Consider the following 21,223-nt stretch of genomic DNA (forward strand, 5'->3'; position numbering starts at 1 on the left):
AACCAGTGACTTAATTGCTGTTGCTAGTTTGCCTGTATCAGTGTTGTCTACCATGGACTGTAAGTTCTGGAACAAGAACCACATGTATCCCACTTTATAGCATTCCATGTGGAGTCAGACACACAGCCAATGCTTATGATGATGATGGAATACCTCAATCTGTTTGTCATTAACTCTGAAATTGGAATATGGTGGATATTCCAGGATCACACATATGTCCTGAAGTCATAGATGATAAACATTTTATTACACTAAAAAAGTCATCTGTTAACTGCTGAACTGCAGGGGGACCACATGTGAGGCTACTTCAGAAAAATGGCATCAGATAACATATATAGATTTCTGGCATTACAAAATGGCTAGATTCTCCCCTACCTTCCCTCATTAAATATTAATCAGTGGCTTAGGCCAGTTCTAGTGGGAACACTTAATTGCTGACTTCACATAAAACCAGGATTAGCCTAATGTGCCAATGACATGAGTCCATTCCTGGCCATCTTCCCAACAGCCAGACTGCTGTGGCTTGGACACCGGAGGCAACACCTGGGGGGCCTCAGTTCCACTCCTCTGTGGTGAGCTTGTTCTTCCTAATAACTGGCTCTGGGGTCAAATCAACAATGGTGGCATTGCCATCTGGGGCCCACATGAGCCCTCTGGGGCCTGCTGCATCCCTAGTGGGCTGCGGTGGGGCTCTGAGGTTGGGGAACAGCAGCCTGGAGCCTGGTTCCACTTCACTACACAGCAAATTGTATACCCAAGGGAGTGGTCATGACTTGCTGCTCCTCATTCATGTGAGGAAGTGGTGCCTTGCCTGGGATCCTGTGTGTCAGAACCACAGCAGGCCTGGGAGGCACGTCCAACTGGGGTTGGGAAGGACAGGCCTGCATGACAGAGCTGGGGAGTGGTGGGGACACAGGCAGAGGAACCAGCACTGCCTGCCTTTTGATTCAAAGCAACTTCAGAAATTCCCTGTGTCCATTTCCACATATTGGTTATTTGAACATTTCCTAAATGACTTCCTCATCCAGCCTGAAGGCAAAGAGACCATTCACCACCATCTGGAGGCTCAGTTAGCAGTTCCAAGTGGCTGGCACACTGCAGCTGAGTCCTGCAGTTCCTCAGGCTGGCCTCAAATTCCCCAGGAGCACCTAAGGCAGAGCCATTTCCCAGATCCGCAGGCTTCCTGGCTGCTCGAGGGGCACTGTGCTTCTTCCTGTCCCACCAGCAGTGTCTCTGATGGCTTCCCATAGGATCAGATGGCCTCCTCCACCTGTAGTGTGGGTGGGGGGTGAGGGGCAGGCTGTCTGACCCCCTCCTCAGTAGCTCATATTTCTCCTTTGCCCAGCTCACCTTCGCCCCAGCACCAGGCCACACTACAGAGGCACACTGTTGACTGCAGTCTGTCACAGGACCGACGTCAACAGTCAAGACATTTGTCTTTTCCCTTCCCCTGGGCCAGCAGACATCGCCCCCTCATCCCAGGCCTGGAAGGAGGTTCCTCAGAGGCCCTTGTGGTAGCTGCAGCCTCCTGGCTGTCAATCTTGCACCAGGAAGTTGATGAGGGCAGTTCTCGGGGAAAGGAAGGACTTCTTGATGCTTCGCCCTTGCAAAAGCCTGACACCCAGCTCGCTTTGAAGAACAAATTCGTGGACTTTGTCCTGGTCCCGGGCAACTTGTTGGGGCACAGGAATTTTGCCACAAGCTTTATTGTTGATCTGAGAAGGAGAAAAGCCAAGACAAAATATGAGGAACATCCTCAGAGTGGCAGGCGGCCCAATACCAAACCTCCTGCCTGTAAAGGGCATGGCTGCATTTGTTTAGGAGAAAGGAATAGAGGTGGAGAAAGGAGGAAGTCAGCACTCTGCTTCCCATAAGGGTAAAATGCAACCAGCTGAATAGGATTAATGCCTAGATCTGCAAAAAGAGACAGACACTGAGACTGCATGTGAGTGCCTGTACGTGGAGTGAGGACTGCCTTGCATTTTCTGAGCACTGCTCCCATACACAGCTGTGGTAGAGATTATGTCAAAAAGCCTCAGCATGAGATGGCTTGGGCCATTTCCAGGTAGAAAGGGATTATTCTGTCATCGGGGCTCAAGTTTAAGTTCAGATCCAGGTTAGAGTGAGCTGTCCCCTCAGATTTTACCTAGGTCTCAAGTGGACCAAACAGTTGACGGTTTCAAGGGGGACACAGTCAAACTTCTCTCTCTGCTGACTGGCTCCAGAAGGGGGCGCTCTAGTGTGACGACTTAGAAATTGGACCCACATCTTGTCACATTAATCACTGTTTCTCGCTTAACATGGATCAGTACAGTTCCAGACACAGGTGGGTATTCACCGAATATTGATTCAATGAGGGAAGGTGATCACGTGGCTCAGTTTCAGAAGTCATGCTTCCAAATCCTCAATCCCATTGCTCCGAAATCTACACACACATTACTTTCACTAACTCTTGTTTTTCACTTGGAAAATATAGTCACAGTCTTAGGAAAAGTTACTAGGAATAATTTCTCAAGTTTCAACCAAAGCACATTATCAAATGTCCCTAATCACCCACTTCATTTTTTCAGATTTTTGCAGAACTTGGTGGCATTTTTATTGTCTGCATTAGCCTAGGTCACAGGGAGAGGACAAATAAAACACAAAGTCGTGGCATATTATGAAATACTGTTTTGAAAGCGTGAGGCTCCATGCTGCAGTGTTTTAAAGCGTTCTGAAGCTGGGGAACTAAGTGTGGGGTGTGAAGGACTGTGGCCCCTCTGCCCTGGTGTTTCTGAGCCATTAGAAGCTGCCTTCTTTCAAGGCCACATGCTCGGCTGGACTGAGACCCTGGAAGAGACCTCCCACCTGTCACCCAAGAGCCATGCCCCTAGTGAAGTCCTGGGGTCCCCAACAGGGAATTCTCAGGACATGCAGTTGTTAGTGAATCATGTCTTTCCTCCTATGGAAGAGCAGCCCAGGGCAACATCTCCTCTGGGCCACCACCCACAGAGGGGGTGCTGGGCAAGGGGGGAGCATGGTGCTCTCATGTGGGGAGATTCAGGTTTGACTCTTAGGCCTGGTCTTACAAGCTGTGGGATCTTGAGCTTAGGTTTTTTTTTTTTTTTTTTCCCCCTTAAGGACAGAATTCTCCAGATTCTGGAGTGAATAACCTGTGTAAAGGGACCAGCTCACTAAGCTGCACTCCCTCTGCCTTTGTCAAGAGTGCTGGCCAGGATAGAAGGAGCTGGCTGTGGGATGTCCTCTTTGACGCATGGCCTCAGCACAACAATGACCCGTTTCTAAACCCTTCGAGCTTCCTGTGCTTTGCTGGAGCCGGGCAGGCTGGTCCTAAGTCATCACTGGTGACAGCCTGTCCAAGGGACCTAAGTCATTCTTGTCCACAGCTGGGGCTTTGGGGGCAGGGCATGTGATCTCTGGATGTGGCCATGGTGCTCTGAGTCTTTCCCATGCTGCCTCGGGCACCCTCACACGGTTCTGGCTCTCCGGGCCTCCCCTGAGTTGCCTTACCAAGGCAGTCCCTTCAGGGTGAGTAGGTGCCAATCATGCTCCCCGTCTCTGGCATAAAGTGCCAATGAGATGGGCAGAGAAGTCAGGTTGGGACTCAACACTGAGCCTGAGCTTCAAGGGCCCAAAGAGGAAGAAGCACATTGACATCACTTCAAAAAGAGGCTGCTATGCTGTGGGGCTCTTGCACCTCCATCTTTGGAGAGAGCCTAAGCATGACTCTCCTGGACTTTTCTGACACCTGCCGGACAGGGCCCAGGCCACAGGTGTTCCTCCCACTCGAATCCATCACCTGTCCCCATCATGAGGGTAGCCTTGCAATGGCTAATAACAATACAAGCTTCCATTTGCTGAGCTCTCACTCTGTGCCAAGCATTGAACTATGCAATTCACTTGTATGAACCTGTGAGTCGATGCATGAATATCCCATCCCATTTTACAGATAGGGAAGCTGAGGCACATGAAGTGAAGTCACTTGTCCACCTAGGCTCCACCCCAGGCAATGGTAGAGACGGGATGACCTGACACAGCCCCTCTCTTTCCTGCTCACACACCCTGGTAGCCCCCTGTCCTCTGAGGGGTGGAGTCTGGCCTCTGAGGAGGGGACACTCCCTACCTTTAGCTTTGTCTCCAGCACTGCCCTGTGCCCTCTGCTCCAGCCCCTCCCTGGCTTAGCCCGGGTCTCTGTGGGCCTGCCCCCTATGTTTGTTCCCGGTATTGCGGCACCCTTTTCTCCACTGGGGAGAGGCTCCTCCTCTTTCAAAGCCAAAGCTGCCTCTCCTTTTCCTTATGATGTATTTTCTGATTCTCCAACTGCCAGAAGTGGCAACGCTGATGCTAGCAGCAGTCACCATTCAGAGTAGATTCTGGACTAGCTGTGTGACCTTCGGTGAGTTATTCAGCCCCATCCTGCCACCATTTCCTTGCCTGTAAGATAGGGTTAGTCACACATCTGCCTGTCTGTGAAATGGGGATAACAACAAGCCTGCCTCACAGGGCCACTGTGCTTAGTAAATAAGCTCACACCTGGGAAGTTCCAGGGCAGAGTGTGGCCCTGGCTCGGCGCTCACTCTGTATTAAGAGGATTTTGTCATTAGTGCATCCAGAAGCAGGCTAAGCACTTCCTGGAATTATCCTACCTAATTCTCTCAATAGCCGGATAAGGCAGGCACTGTGTGTGCCTCCATTTTATAACTCAGGAAACTGAGGCTTAGAGGTGTTAAATATGTTGTAAAACTGAGACTTATACCCAGGATGGCCTGACTTCCAAGCCCTTACATAAACTGTGTGTGACAGCTCATGTGCCCCCAGACCTTTGTTCCAAAGTGATAAGGCGGTAGCTCTTGTCTCTGTATCCCTGGTGTGGGCAGAGCCCAGCATGTCATAGGCACAAAGAACATGAGCACAACTGAACTGAATGACATTGAACTGCGCTTGCAGCCTGTTTCTGGCCAGGACACAAAGTGAGATCACACGGAGTGAGAACCCAGCCTGGGTTCTCAAGCTGGGTGCACCTGCAGGGAGTCTTACACATGCTTTTAATTTTAGGTTTGCATTTCAATGATTATCTAAAATTATTTTTACCAATGATCAAAACTCAATTTCTTTTCTGCAGTGGTAATTTAAGATAGATATTTTCAGACTGAAGCCCTCTCTTTTTCTCAAGTTAGCATTTCTCAACCGGGCTGAGAACAAGTTCTCAGGGATGCATGAGATATTTATTTCTCATAAACATTACTCAAATTAAATAAATTTCTGGGCTGGGGCTGGGTGCAGTGGCTCCTGCCTGTAATCCCAGCACTTTGGGAGGCTGAGGCAGGCAGATCACTTGAGGTCAGGAGTTTGAAACCAGCCTGGCCAACATGGTGAAACTCCAACTCTACTAAAAATACAAAAATTAGCTGGGCATGGTAGCACATGCCTGTAATCTCAGCTACTTGGGAGGCTGAGGCAGGAGAATTGCTTGAAGTGGAGGTTGTAGTGAGCCAAGATAGTGCCACTGCACTCCAGCCTGGACAACAGAGTGAGAGAGACTCTGTCTCGAAAAAAAATTCTGGGTTGGGTGTGGTGGCTCATGTCTGTAATCCCAGCAATTTGGGAGGCTGAGGCAAGAAGACTGCTTGAGCCCAGGAGCTTGAGACCAGCCCGGGCAACAGAATGAGACCTTGTCTCTATTAAATAATAATAATAATCATAAAGAAAGAAAAGAAATTTCCTCCATGCCACAAGGATGGTTGGTTTCGGTTTTGAAGATTTTTGGAAGAAGCCTGCCAGGGCACCCTCACATCCTCTTCCCTTGGGGGTAGGGTGGCAGAGAACACAGTGCCAGGGGAGTTGGTGCAGAGACAAAGGGGCTGTGAAGGAGCCCAGTCTCCTGGGCAAAATATTGTCTTTCCAAACCTCCACCTTCCTGCTGGGCCTTGGGTCTGCACAGATGCAGAGGGGCCAGGGCCTGGCTGGCCAACCTCTGTGGGGCTATGCCCTCCCTCAGCCCCTAGGTGGGTTTGCTCAGGGCACTTTTCACAATTTGCAGCCATTTTATTTATCTTACTCTTTCCTTTTTATTCTTCCCTATCTCTCCCACTACGCTTTAAGCTCCATGAGGGCAGGGAACCTGTCTGTCCCATCTTGATTTTGTATCCCCAAAGCACTATGCCTGATGTAGAGTCAGACTTGGTAAGCATTTGTGAATAAACCTGGGCAAGGTGGGCCAACTTCACTGAGCCTGAGTTGTCAATTGAAAAAATGAGAATGGCAACGCCCACATTTCAGGGTGATAAGAGTGAAATGACAATTTTGAATGTGAATTACCTGGCCCCATGTGTGGTTCCGGGGAGACATGTGGTTCAAAGTCCACTCCCTGCCCTCTTTTTTTCTTCAGACACATCAGCATATTTAAGAGATATTCACCATAAATGTGTCTCATTTAATAAACTGAACAAATGTAGAAAAATCACATATAGGATAAACTATAGGGGGTTACTTGCTCTTAGAAAGGGTTTAAACAATAAACTCCTCCTATGTATTTAAAATCACCAAATTTTCAAGTAAAAATTATGGAACCTTTCTGAAATATGTTTCACAGGTATTACTCCATAGCCACCCACCTCACTGTCACCCTTCCCCAGCCCCCAAAAGTCCCCAGGAGCATCCGAGTAAATTGAGAGTGACTGAAACACGGTCGACAGTTGGAAATGAAGACAATGAGAACCTGTAAGGCGGGCCAGGTTTATTACTCCCCTTTCCAAGCCCTTGAGGGCCATGAGAGTTTTATGCTCACATGCTTCTGGTGTGTGGTGACCTACAAAACTGAGGGTACTGGCAAAGGAAAGACAGGCCTTTGTGCCTTCTGGTCACAAGGTGTGGCTGAGGGCTGAGCTGAGTGAGCTAGAAAGGCCTGCTAATAGACCTCTCAAAACCACCACAGTATTTAGGGGCCACCAGCAGGGCAGGGACTGCCGGATTCTGGGGTTGAGGGGAGATACTTACCAGAACTGCCATCTGGACGACCTCAGGCTCCTGCAGGAACTCCGGGTCCACGGCAGGCCATGCCTGGAGCAGCACACTGACGTCCCAGGTGTAGTGGGCACAGAGCTTCCTCGGCACCAGCGCCAGGCCTGCAATGCCGAGGCACAGAAGGGTGGGGTCACTCTAAGAACAGGGAGGCTTATAAGAGCAGGACCAAAGCTTCCATCCCAACACAGCCTGGCTTGGAGCTGCGTGAGGAGCCGGTGGGAAGCCACACCATGGCTGCCGGGTGCTCACCACTTTGGCCTGGTTTATAATCCCAGGTTGTTGGGTAGCTTTTGTTTTTCACAAATGGCATGCAGAGCTGTAAAGATGGATGGATATACCATTCTAAAGTGTGCATTTGGAAAAATAAGGCTGCTGATTTGAACGGGTCATCTCTCTGAAGTTCTGCTGGTGAAGGAATGCCTTTGTGCTACCCTGAGAGCTGATTCCAAAGTATTGAGCAGCATTCACTACCTATCTTGCTTATGCATTCTACGGTCTGAGAAGGCCTCCCAACCTGTTCTTTTACTCACAATTACTGGAGCCAGGATGCAGTGAACAGCAGGACACTCCTCACCATGTGCAGAGAGATCCTAACCTTCCTGCAAACTTCCTCTGGGGAGTGGAGCCCTCTGTTTACTGGAATAGAAGGAGCTTTCCTTGGCTCAGGGTGGGCCAAACATGAGGAAACACTGAGGAATGAAACCCTCTCAAGCCCCATTTCCCAGAGTGCTTTGTGCCGCAGCCCCCAAGAAGAGGTGGCACTAAGGATAGCAGAGGGCCAGCTGTCCAAGTGCAGCTGCAGTGGTCAGTGCTCCAGGACTTTAACTAGGGCTCGTCCTAGCAGGGAAAGCTTTGACTTAAAAGCCTCTGCTGTAATCTCAGCACTTTGGAAGGCCGAGATGGGAGGATCACTTGAGGCCAGGAGTTTAAGACAAGGCTGGGGAACACAGCGAGACCCCATCTCTTAAAAAAAAAAATTAGCCGGGCATGGTGGCTCATGCCTGTAATCCCAGGTACTTGGGAGGCTGAGGCAGGAGGACTGCTTGAGCCCAGGAGTTTGAGGCTGTAGTGAGCTATGATTCCCCCACTGCAGTCCAATCTGGGTGACAGAGCAAGACCCTGTCTCATAGATAGACAGACAGACAGATAGATAGATAGATAGATAGATAGATAGATAGATAGATAGGTAGGTAAATAGATACATGCAAGCCTCTGTTGATTTCATGAGTATAAGAGATGCCCCCAAAGGTACAGGGAATACACACCACAGAAAAATAGATCCCTGGGCAGAAGTGGGCAAGTGAATATGGCCAGCATGCCCATTCTGGAGCAGTGCCCTGGCAGCTGCAGTCCTCACCTGGGAATAGCTTTTCCACTGGTGGTGGAGGTAGAACTGGCCCTTCGACACCTCTCCCTTGTTATTAGCCCTGAGACTAGTACAATGCATTAGAGGGATAGGTCTATGGCTCAGGGTATGGGCTGAAGCTGAGTTTGTGACAGAGGGAGTCAATTCCACCAAAACCAGCCCCAATAACACTGGGTTGTGAATGACAACTTTTTGTTTTATCTTCCTTGATGACAAATGTAGTGTACACACTCCTTGCAGAAAATTTGGAAAGGCCCAAAATATAAAAATAAAAGTCACGTTCACCCAGATAGCATTTTTAACTTTTTTTTTTTTGAGATGGAGTTTTGCTCGTTGCCCAGGCTGGAGTGCAGTGGCGCGGTCTCGGCTCACCGCAACCTCCGCCTCCCAGGTTCAAGTGATTCTCCTGCCTCAGCCTCCTGAGTAGCTGGGGTTATAGGCACCTGCCACCACGCACGGCTAATTTTTTGTATTTTTAGTAGAGATGGGGTTTCATCATGTTGGCCAGGCTGGTCTCCAACTCCTGATCTCAGGTGATCCACCCGAAGCACTGGGATTACAGGCGTGAGCCACCGTACCCAACTCCAGATGGCATTTTAAACTTATTTTAAAATATAGTAATTTAATGTATTTAATAACTATTTGTATATATAAAGCAACTCTACAAAACACCACCACCACCACAAGATCATGCTGTAAATACAGTTTTGCATGTCCTTTTTTCCCATGTTTTAAAATGATATTTAATTTCATGGCAAAGAATGACACACAATTATATATATAATAGGACCCTAGTTTAATAAAAATTTTATATGAACAGATTGGAAGGAAATAGTAATAACATCAGTTGCAATAAAATAGTAATACCATTGGTAGTAAATAAATCAAAGTAGTATCTCTGAGGAGTAGAAGTATGGGTAATTTCTCTTTGTTTCTTTTTTTGAGACAGAGTCTCACTCTGTCATCCAGGCTGGAGTGCAGTGGTAAGATCTCGGCTCACTGCAACCTCTGCCTCCCAGGTTCAAGCGATTCTTGTGCCTCAGCCTCCTGAGTAGCTGAGACTACAGGTGTGCGCCACCACGTCTGGCTAATTTTTGTATTTTTAGTAGAGACAGGGTTTTACCATGTTGGCCAGGTTGGTCTCAAACTCCTGGCCTCAGGCTTTCCACCTGCCTCAGCCTCCCAAAGTGCTGGGATTACAGGTATAAGCCACTGTGCCCAGCCTTCTCTTTCTTTTTTAAAGACTATGTTACAGATTTTCTACAAGGGATATTTTATTACTTTTTTAATTTGAAAAAATATTTAATTTTTTCGTCCTGTGAGATCAGTTTAAGATTTTTCTTTTAGTTTCTTTTCATGATTTCATTTTCTTCTCCATTTAACTTTCAAATCTATTAGTAACTTATTTTGTGTTTACTGCGAAAAAACATTATTTTAAAAAAATAACATGGTCAACTTTCCAAACCCAATTTGTTGAATATATCTTCCCTTCCCTATTGGTTTGTGATTTTTCTTTCAAGACGTATTATACCAGGGACTGTTTCAAAAACTGTTCACTTCTGAGCTACTCAAAGTGCCTGTTTGCCATAAGGTAAATAAGTTGGGCCAGAATGTAAATCAACACATCGCCTCCTTCATTGAGAGGGAAAAAAAATGGTAGCCTAACTCAGTGGTGTTCTCGGTGACGCAGCTGACTTATGAGCTAGCACAAGCTCCTTATCTTGTTGTGGACTGGAACTGAGAGTTCCACCGACTGCTCTGACTTGCACTGTCCATCAGTCCATTCTGTTCTGTTGACCTGTCTTGGTTCCTGTGCCAGTGCCACAGCTTTACTTGTTGTAGCTTTCCATGTTTTACTACCTGGCACTCTTGCTGTAACCCTGTGTTGCCAGTCAGCCTGAGGGAAGTGAAGACTCCTTAGGAGCTGAGGATCATGTGGTATGAAAGACAGATTCCTGCTGCCCAGATGGCTCCTGTGGCCCGGGGCTTTTGCACTTACTAATGAACCTATTCTGTGTCTAACAGATGTGCCTTTTGGCAGAAGGAGAAAGAAGATTCCTGCTTGTTCCTCAGATGGAATCCTATTAAAACTCACATCTGAATATGAGACGGAGGTCACAGAAGAGAGATCATCACTTCTTTTAGTGAGCTGGCCCTGTGTGGCTTGTCTTGTGACCCAGCTGCAGCGGGAAGATTTCCAAAACCTCCGTATGGCAGTTGTACAGGATGCCTGGGAGATGAAAGGACCTTGGACACAAATGTTCTGGGCAGAAGCTGTTACAAATTCCACTTTAAAAAAAATGAGGAAGCCCAGCCTTCCTGGAGAAGTCAGGATGCTTATTTATAGTAGCCTGGGCCCCTGCCAACATTTCCATATAGATGGGAGTGGGGCCATCCTGTTCAGCAGTGAGGAACAGAAACTCAGGACCCTGGTTTTTACGTAGCGTTTTTGCCTCCTTGCTCATTTTAGGGAAGTAAAAATACCTAACACTTGCGTGGAAAATACGATGATTCCTTTACGTGGTAATGCCAAGGGGAGAGGTCAGGTGGAGAACTGGCCTTCAGGACACACATGGGGAAAATCTAAACACAGGCTGGGAAGTGGCAAGGCCCTAGCACGCAAGCCTACCTGACAAGGTCGGCTATGGCCCACAGCCCACCCCCTTCCTTCCCCTCCTCTGGGAGAGCTGCTGTTGCAGACTTTCCTGCAGAATAACCGACACAAGCCTCCTCTCCCCACTGAGAGGTACTGAGGTCGCCATGTCACCATGGCACCCCAGAGTGATCACGGCTTCTGTGGATGGCAGTCCTCTCCTGGTGGCCATCTTCAGGCCTGCCTCCACCTCATCTCCCCACCCCTGCACTCATAGACACACCAGGGGGGAAGACTCAGGGACTCTGCGGCGTCTGATCCCCACTGTGCCTCATCTAGCCTTGGCAATTCCAAGGAAGTGAATAGGAAGTGAGGCCACTTTGCTTTATCTTTTACCCAGAGAAATAATTTCATTGACATTATTTTGAAACAGCGACATCTACACAGCACACACATTCATGTATAAAAAACTATCAGAGCATCAGTGGGTATCTTATTCTCCCCTGTAATTATCACACATACTTCTACATGACTTTTACATTTATAATCTTGTTGAAGTTAATGAGGACAGTGTATAGAGAGCAAAACACAATAGCTACATTTCACAACCACTTTTTATAAAAAGCTACAAAGAAAGTCATCCCAAATTATTTTATGAAGAAAAATAGATTTGTGGACTGAGACCTCAAGAGGAAGAATTCCTTCAGAATCCCTAAGGGAGATAAAGGCTCTCCTTGCTGTGCTCTCAAAATTAAGGTGCTGATGGATTACTTGGAGATCACGAGTCACACACCAGAGGCAAATATCAAGAAGGAAAAGTCACCATAGAAATATAAAAATGGTCAGAGAAACAGAAATGTTAAGGAGATCTTACTTATTTTAAATAACTTGTATTTTGGACAAGGGACTAATCTCAAAGAGGCACACAAAGACACACACTCACACACACACACACACACACACACACACACACACAGCAAAAGAAGGACCATCACCCAAATGCCCATCACTACATTCACTGGTTAGGATACCCTATCTCTGTTAAAAAAGAATGGAATAGTGTTGATACAGAACTACTCTAAAGAACAGTAAGAGCAAAAAATGTTTGTATAGGATGTTAAATCTGTATAAAGGTAGACATGTCACATCCATCCATCACATTCTTCTGTCAGATTAAACATAGCATTGGTGACAAAGGTTCTCTGGGAAGCAACTGAGTGACAGCTTAGGACACACTCTCTTGTAATGTTGAATGTTTTACAAAACACGTATAGACATGCTTTTCAATTTAAAAATTAGGTTTTGCTTTGCTTTAAGAAGCCCAGAGAGGCACACTGGAAACTGGACAGATTTTCTGCAGATGGTTGTAGGCACTTTTCTTCAGAAGCTGGGCACATACAGAAGTGAGTTCACTCCCCAGGAGAAGTGCCCTGAGGGCAGGCCAGCCAGGGCTCCGAGTGCTCCTGCAGGCACATTCCACGCACTCTGCCACACGCAGCAGGAGGAATGCCTGCCTCAGACAGTAGTAAGATGAATGGTAGGATCTGGTTAGGTGTGTGTACGTGTAGGTGTTAAAACCTTCTTCAGGCCAGGTGTGGTGGCTCACACCTATAATCCCAGCACTCTGAGGCTGAGGTGGAGGGATCACTTAAGCCCAGGAGTTCAAGACTAGCCTAGGCCCTTGTCTCTACAAAAAAATCAAAAATTAGCCAGATGTGGTGGTGCATGCCTATGTCCCAGCTCCTCAGGAGGCTGAGGAGGGAGGATCACCTGAGCCTGAGAGGTTGAGGTTGCAGTGAGCTGTGATCATGCCACTGCACTCAGCCTGGGCAACAGAGTGAGACCCTGTCTCAAAAAATAAATAAATAAAAATAAAAAAAAAAAAACTTTCAATTGGAAATAAATTCCTTCCTCCCTTCCTTCCTCTCTCATGGTCTATACTATTTTCCAAAATTAGAATCTCAGCACTCAAGACTTATGAGTTCAGAAAGGCAATTAAAAAAATCCTTTATTCTGCAATAATTATAGATTCACAGGAAGTTACAAAGAAATGTCCAGGAGGTCCTGTGTGAGGTCCTGTGTACCCTTCACCCAGCCTCCTCCAATGGTCACAGCTGGCATGATTATATCACAATATCAAAACCAGGAAGTTGACATGAATGCAACCCACAGAGCTTATTTGGATTCCATCAGTTTAATAACTTGTGTGTGTGTGTGTGTGTGTGTGTGTGTGTGTGTAGCTTAGCATAACCATGTGTAGCTTCATGTAACCACCATCAGTTAACACAGCCAAGAGCCAGAAGAGTTCCATCATCACAAGGCTCTCTAGTGCCACTCTTTTACGGCCACCACCTCCAACTCCTAACCCATGGCAACCATGAATACGTTCTCCATCTCTACAATTGTGTTATCTCAGGACTGTTATATAAATGGAATAATATGGTAGATTGCTTTAGTGATTAGCTTCTTTCAATCAGCATATTCCCCTAAGATCCATCCAAGCTGTTGCCTGTTGGGTCATTTTTGAGGATGGTGAAATTACGTCTCCAATACGAGCACCACCAAGCAGCTCGCTGTTTGGTGATTTTCTTTCTTTCTTTTTTTTTTTTTTTTTATTGAGACAGATTCTCACTCTGTCACCCAGGCAGGAGTGCAGTGGTACAATCTCAGCTCACTGCAACTTCCACCTCCCAGGTTCAAGCGATTCTCCTGCCCCAGCCCATCCTGAGTAGCTGGGATTATAGGCATGTGCCACCATGCCCGGCTAATTTTTTGTATTTTTTTAGTAGAGACAGAGTTTTACCATGTTGGCCAGGCTGGTCTCCTGACCTCAGGTGATCTGTCTGCCTCGGCCTCCCAAAGTGCTGGGATTACAGGAGTGAGCCAGTGTGCCTGTTTGATAATTTTCTGCTCTTTTACGGTTTACCAACAAAGGAACCCTTGAGTCTTTTTGTCTAGAAACAGTATCAGTGGCTCCAAATACTCAAAATTTCCCTAGGCAAGCAGCTACCACCCTCATCTAGATAGGACAATATTATGGTAAACAAAAGAAACTTTGTGAATTCAGATGTGGTGTCTTTAGCTTCTCAGATCCGAAGCTTCAGGAAGGAAAAAAAAGATTTCCTCATCCTGTTTGCAAACTGCCAAGACGCTGGGTCTGTTTCTTATAAAAGGTCTCCGTTTACTCTTTAAGCAATTGATAGAGGACTGTTAGGCTCTAAGTACTTTGGGCATCTCTAAAATGTTTGCTTTTTATCCAGGGCAATAATGGCCATCATGCCAAGAGGACTTCACATCTCCCTTAAGACACAGATCTCAATTCTGTTGCTCTTTGGGGAGAACTTCTCCTTTGAAAATCAGCCTCTCAGGGGAACTCTGGGAATGGTCATTTCTGAACATGCCACCTTGGCGGACCATGTTCTCTTTAGTCATTCTGGAGTTATCTTTCTAAGATGCAGGAATAAAACTGAAGGTATATGAAAGGTAAGTGTTTTAGAAAAAACGAAATATGCATAAAAGCTGTCCCAGATCCTTGGGACAGGAATGACTTGACAGTCTGAGAAGAAAATATTGAGGCCCTATCACAATACAGTGCTTCTGTCTGCAAAGGACTTTCAACATCCTGTTACATTAACTCTCCTCACATGCTGGGACAGGCAGGAGGCATCATTTCCCCATTCTTTCCTGGGGGCACCTAATACCCATGAGTAATGACCCAGGGGGACATTCCTGGTACATAAGACTCCCCATTTGCCTGGGCTATGTCCACAACTGCTCATTCAGAAAAAAAACGGTACACATCTCATGGGGGAGAGCAGGAGACATAGGTTTCCCACGGCTTCTTTGAACTGAAAAGAAAAGATGAGTTGCTATAGATCTGTAAAACTTCAGGGAGGACTGCAACTGAAATGAACACAATGTCCACTGCTCCAACTGCTCTCTCCTGCTTTCCTACAAATGCCTAGAACACTGCCTGACACATAGTACACACTCAATAAATGTTTATGGAATGACTGAATGAAACACTGTAGCAAAACTAAGATTCAATCTAGATCCACTCTTCATTATAAAACTGATCACAAAAGCCCCAGTGGGGTGACGTGTAGAAAAATCATGGTGCAAAGTTTGAAATGGGCTAGTTTCTACCACACTTCTTTAGAACATGTCCTGTTGGAGATCTGGTCACAGAAATGAAGGACAGACTGACAGAGGCAAAGCACAGTGTACACTGTACCATAAGACCTGCCAGGGAGAGGAAGGACCCTAGAGAAAGTAGATCCTCTGACCCCTGTATTCTAGATGCAGAGACCAGAGGGGCATGCTGGAGGGAGTTTCTGAAAATCCCATTTACATCAGTCCTTCCTGGGAGAAACAAAATGAAGGAGGTAGACAGATAACGTGGGCCAAAGAAGGAAGATGAACGGGAGAAATGTATATTCTATAACGAGAGTGGGTGAGTTTATCACAAATTGGATCAGTATTGTTTTATAGAAAAGACTACGACAGAATTAACAGCAGGCCACTTAAAAGACTTAATGTGGGGCTGGCGCAGTGGCTCACGCCTGTAATCCCAGCAATTTGGGAGGCCGAGGCGGGCGGATCACGAGGTCAGAAGATCGAGACCATCCTGCCCAACATGGTGAAACCCCGTCTCTACTAAAAATACAAAAAATTAGCTGGGTGTGGTGGCGGGGGCCTGTAGCCCCAGCTACTCAGGAGGCTGAGGCAGGTGAATGGTGTGAACCCAGGAGGCGGAGCTTGCAGTGAGCCAAGATCACACCACTGCACTCCAGCCTGGGCGACAGAGCAAGACTCCATCTCAATAAAAAAAAAAAAAGACTTAATGTGACCACCAAAGCTAAATGAAAGAGCCATGTTTCCTGCTTAAGAAGATAATAAAAGACTGCAAAATATAATATAATATGGCTGCAGCTTGTCAGGGCCTAACACCACCCTCCCTTAAGGGTGTCTGTCTATTCAGCAAGGAACAAGTTAAGATCTTGTCCTGAAGTCTGTTGTAACACAGTAAAAAGAGGTGGCCAGGCGCTGTGGTTCACGCCTGTAATCCCAGCACTTTGGGAGGCTGAGGTGGGCGGATCACCTGAAGTCAGGAGTTTGAGACCAGCCTGGCCAACATGGCAAAACCTCGTCTCTACTAAAAATACAAAAATTAGCCAGGCGTGGTGGCACGCGCCTGTAATCCCAGGAGGCTAAGGCACAAGAACTGCTTGAACCCGGGAGGCGGAGGTTGCAGTGAGTTGAGATGGCGCCACCACACTCCAGCCTGGGCCACACAGTGTGACTCTGTTCCATAAAAAAAAAAAAAAAAAAGACAGAGGCAACTCATTCCCTCTGTGAAGTCGTGAAACCCTCTTTCACTAACCTAACAATGCATATTGAGAAAAAGCTAGTCTTAGTAAATAACTGCAAAATTCTATATAACCCCAGCAAATAGATTTTTTTGCAAATGGATTTTTTTCCCAAACAGAATTTAATGGTATATTAAGTCTACCATGACACGGTCAATATGAATTTATCTGAGGATATCTCAATATTAGGCAATCAATTAACTGAACATAAATCATATCTAAAGGGCAAAAGAGAAAATTAAAAGCAAATAATACATTACCTCAACAACTGGACAATAGGCATTAAGTAAAATATAACTCCCATTCCTAATATGAGTGCTGGTAAACAAAAACAGAAGGCTGCTTCCTTAACATGACAGAGACTATCCACCCCAAACCAACAGCCAACATCACATCTAACCGGGGAAGCGTTTGTTCCATTTATATCTGGAAATGAGACCTGACTGCCTGTAGCCAGCATTCTTTAACACTACATAGGGTTTTCTAAAAAGTATAATAAAGAAAATAATAAGACACCGTGGTATAACTATTAGAAGAAGAAAACATCCTTATCTCCTGATCATAGAATCCTAGAAAATCCAAGAGGATTTTACCTGTTAAAGTAAGAGAGATCAGTAGGGAATTAGGATAGAAAACAAATATGCAAATAAAAATTTAAAAAATTATATGCCGTTGGAATAAGTTCTGGAGATCTACTGTGCATCCTGGTGACTACAGTTAACAGCAATGCATTATTTAGTTGAAAATTGCTAAGAGAGTAGATTTTTAACATTCCCATCACAACAAATGATATGTGTGAGGTGATGGATATGCTAATTACCTTGGTTTAATCATTCCACAATGTGTACATATATCAAAACATCACATTGTACACCATAAATATATGCAATTTTTCTCAATTACATCTTTTTAAAAGGACAGTAGGCTGGGTGCAGTGGCTCATGTCTATAATCCCAGCACTTTGGGAGGCCAAGGAGGGAGGATTGCTTGAGCCCAGGAGCTCAGGACTAGCCTGGGCAACACAGTGAGACACTATCTCTATAAAAAAAAAATACAAAAATTAGCCGGGTGTGGGGGCATGTGCTTACAGTCCCAGCTAAGGAGGCTGAGGCACGAGGTTTGCTTGAGCCCAGGAGGTCAAGGCTGCAATAAGCCCAGATTGTGCCACTGTACTCCAGCCTGCACAACAGAGTGAGACCCTATCTCAAAAAATAAAAATAAATTTAAAAAAATTTAAAAAGATTAAAAAAATAAATTATACTAAGAAAATAATGAGTTATTTCCCTCACATATTCCAGAGGATTCAAGTTACTTGGATTAATCTATTAGATTAATAGATTAATTCTTTCTTATAGTTTTTTATCAGTCTATATATATTTTTCTTAACTGATCAAATTTCCATGGTATTAACCTTTATTTGACAACATTAAGAAGACTATCAACTCACAATAAATCTTAATTGAAATAAAACAAATGTTGGTGTCAATGTGGTTTTACAGAAGAAAAATATGCCAGCCGTTATCAATCAGAAAATATAGCAGAAAGAGATTCTAGTCTACAAGAACACAAAAGAAAAGAAAATACTTGAGACAGACCATGAGCTGGGATGAAAGTTTGGATGAGGTAAAGATGTGAAACCTTCCTGAATTAATTCTAAGTTTAACCACATTTCAATTGAAATGTCATGGTGATTTTGGGGAAACTTAACAAATTATGCAGAGTTTCGCTGAGAAAAATAAACAGGTGAGAAGAGGTAAAATAATTATAAGAAAAGAAATGAAGAACGGCTAGCCTGCCAGGTGTTAAAACTGTCTGTAAAAATGCAGTAGTTAAATCATTGAAGCACAATGTACAATTCAAAAACAGATCCTAGAGTGGAAGATGGAATAACTTCTTAGGAAAATAATTTGTCAATATATATCAAGAGTCTTAAATAGATTCATATCTTTTCCACTTCAAGGAAATAATTTGAAGTGAGAACAACATTTATGCACAGAATTGTCCGTGGTGGATTGTTTATGGGAGTGAAATGTTAGACACACTAAGTCATGGCACACATGGACAATTAATGCAGTTTTTTTTTTTTTGAGACGGAGTCTTGCTCTGTCACCAGGTGGGAGTGTAGTGGCGCGATCTTGGCTCACTGCAATCTCCAGCTCCCGGGTTCAAGCAACTCTCCTGCCTCAGCCTCCTGAGTAGGTGGGACTTCACAGGCACATGCCACCTCGCCCAGCTAATTTTTGTATTTTTAGCAGAGATGGCGTTTCACCATGTTGGCCAAGATAGTCTCGATCTCTTGACCTTGTGATCCGCCCACCTCGGCCTCCCATAGTGCTGGGATTACAGGCGTGAGCCACAGCGCCCAGCCTAATGTGGTTATTTTAAAAGTTTATATGTTAAAAAAACGAAAACAAACAAAAAAACCCAAATATCATATTCTTAAATATCATATTGTTAAACTGGAAATACTGAGAATTTAATTTTTTGCTAACCTGAGAAACCGACCTAAGCCCAGTGTAAAGCAAAGATAGTCAAACTGTTGCTCTGTGTTCTGACTGACTCTCTGAGTCTGTCCAGACAGGATGCACTAGGCCTCTGATGCCGACACCACCACCGCAGCCTGGTGCTTGAGCTCCTCTAAGACATATCTCCTTGCTCTGGGCCCAGGTGTATGGGCCCCTGTTATCCATCCTCACAGGTGCAAAGGTGTGAGCAATCACTCAGGATTTCAAAGACATGGGATGGGCCCAGGTTGGGCTACTCCAGTTTGCAGAATGGGTTTATCACAAAGGGATTGAAAAGTCCATATATAATATCTGGAATCATGATATCTGCTCATGTTTCTGTTCAGGCATATTCATAGAAGACCCAGAGAATTTCTGGAATTTGATTTGAGGGTGTGCATCAAAAGCCTTAATCTTTTGTATCTCTTCTGACCAAGCAATTACAGTTAGTTATATGTTCTTAGGAAATAATTTTGCATGTAAACATTAGCTATTTAGCGCTATATTTTTTTTTTTTGGAGATGGAGTTTCGCTCTCATTGCCCAGGATGGAGTGCAATGGCGCAATCTCAGCTCACCACAACCTCTGCCTCCTGGGTTCAAGCGATTCTCCTGCCTCAGCCTCCCGAGTAGCTGGGATTACAGGCATGCGCCACCACGCCCGGCTAATTTTGTATTTTTAGTACAGCCTGACGGCTGGTCTCGAACTCCCGACCTCAGGGGATCTGCCCGCCTCGGCCTCCCAAAGTGCTGAAATTACAGGTGTGAGCTACCACACCCGGCGGCTATTTAGCTTTTAAAAAAAAAAGTATAACTATAAACAGTTCGAATGTTCAATGATACGGAGTGCGTAAATTCAAACAATGGAAAACTCTATGACCATTAAAAATGATGTTGTAGGCCAGGCGTGGTGATTCACACCTGCAATCCCAGCACTTTGGGAGGCCGAGGCAGGCAGATCCCCTGAGGTCAGAAGTTTGAGACCAGACTGGCCAACATGGTGAAACCCTGTCTCTACCAAAAATACAAAAATTAGCCAGGCGTGGCGGCAGGTGCCTGTAATCCCAGCTACTCGGGAGGCTGAGGCAGGAGAATCTCTTGAACCTGGGAGGGGAAGTCGCAGTGAGCTGAGATTGTACTACTGCATTCCAGCCTAGGCAACAGAGTGAGACTCCATCTCCAAAAAAAAAAAAAAGATGTTGTAGAAAAGTATTTAATGGCCCATAAACATATATTCATGGAATATTTAAGTGAGTAAATCAGGTTATAAGATGACCTCTATCTTAATAAAACAAGTCATCAATAAAAGGGAATGAACTACTATAAACAGAACATGGATTAATCTCAAAAGCATTATGCTAAATGAAATAAAACAGAAATGACTACACATTGTATGATTTCATTTATATAACATTTCTGGAAAAGGCAAAACTACAGAGACAGAAAGATTAGTCATGCTGGGGGTTGGAGTGGGTGTGTGATGGACTAATGGTGTGAGGAACCTTTTTTCAGTAATGGAAATCCAGTTCTAAAACTGATCATGGTGATGGTTGCACAAGTATATAAATTTACTTAAAACACTGAGTATATACTTAAAATGGGTAAATTTTAGGGTATTTAAATTTTATAAAGAGACATGACAAAATACAACACAACACAGACAAGTGGACACAAAATACAATTCACATAGGTAAGTGAACACAATCATTTTACTTTTTCTATGTTCTGTGAGACAGGCTTTTGCTCTGTCAGCCAGGCTGGAGTACAGTGGCATGATCATGGCTCACTGCAGCCGTGAACTCCTGGGCTCAAGTGATCCTCCCACCTCAGCCTCCCGAATAGCTGAGCCTACAGACACATGCCACCACATCCAGATAATTTTAAAATTTTTTGTAGAGGTGGGGTCTCCCTGTGTTGCCCAGGCTGGTCTTGAACTCTTGGGCTCAAGTGATCCTCCTGCCTGGGCCTTTCAAAGTGCTGGGATTACAAGCGTAAGCCACCGCACCCAGCCACCATATCCACTGCAATGATCTGCGCTAAGATGCTGACGGTGGCTGTTTATTTCTAGAGGGTGATGGTAAGGGGATTTTTATTCTCAGTCCTTATCATCTGGGAACTGGTCTGACAATTATAGCTAGGCCTCAGTGTTATAAGAAATTCACCAGTTGTGCATCACTAGGCCATATTATTCTCCTGTTCAACACAAATGATCTCACTGAACACCAACATCAGACAGTCACACTGAAAACATAAAAGGAGACCAAAACAAGACCATGTCATAATTTTGTCAAAGCACAAAGACAAGGTCACTATGAAACACACAAAATATCAAACATCCCCTTCTCTAGGCAAATATGAGAGACTGCTAT

General features: G+C 45.2%; 1 protein-coding gene across 4 annotated transcripts in view; it reads right to left on the reverse strand.

Moving 5' to 3' along the window:
- Positions 1 to 225: 225 nt before the first annotated feature.
- The window catches only part of LARS2 (leucyl-tRNA synthetase 2, mitochondrial), a 161,182-nt gene continuing 140,184 nt past the window's right edge, over positions 226 to 21,223 (reverse strand). For all 4 annotated transcript variants that reach the window (XM_054480414.2, XM_054480415.2, XM_063661971.1 and 1 more), the window contains 2 exons: positions 6,997 to 7,124; positions 226 to 1,715 (listed from right to left, as the gene is read on the reverse strand). In XM_054480414.2, the coding sequence (XP_054336389.1) occupies positions 1,536 to 1,715; positions 6,997 to 7,124 (308 nt within the window). In that variant the 3' untranslated portion in view covers positions 226 to 1,535. The remainder of the gene's footprint in view (positions 1,716 to 6,996; positions 7,125 to 21,223) is intronic.

This window comes from Pongo pygmaeus, chromosome 2 (genome assembly GCF_028885625.2).
Source record: "Pongo pygmaeus isolate AG05252 chromosome 2, NHGRI_mPonPyg2-v2.0_pri, whole genome shotgun sequence".
In the NCBI taxonomy this organism is placed as follows: Eukaryota; Metazoa; Chordata; class Mammalia; order Primates; family Hominidae; genus Pongo; species Pongo pygmaeus.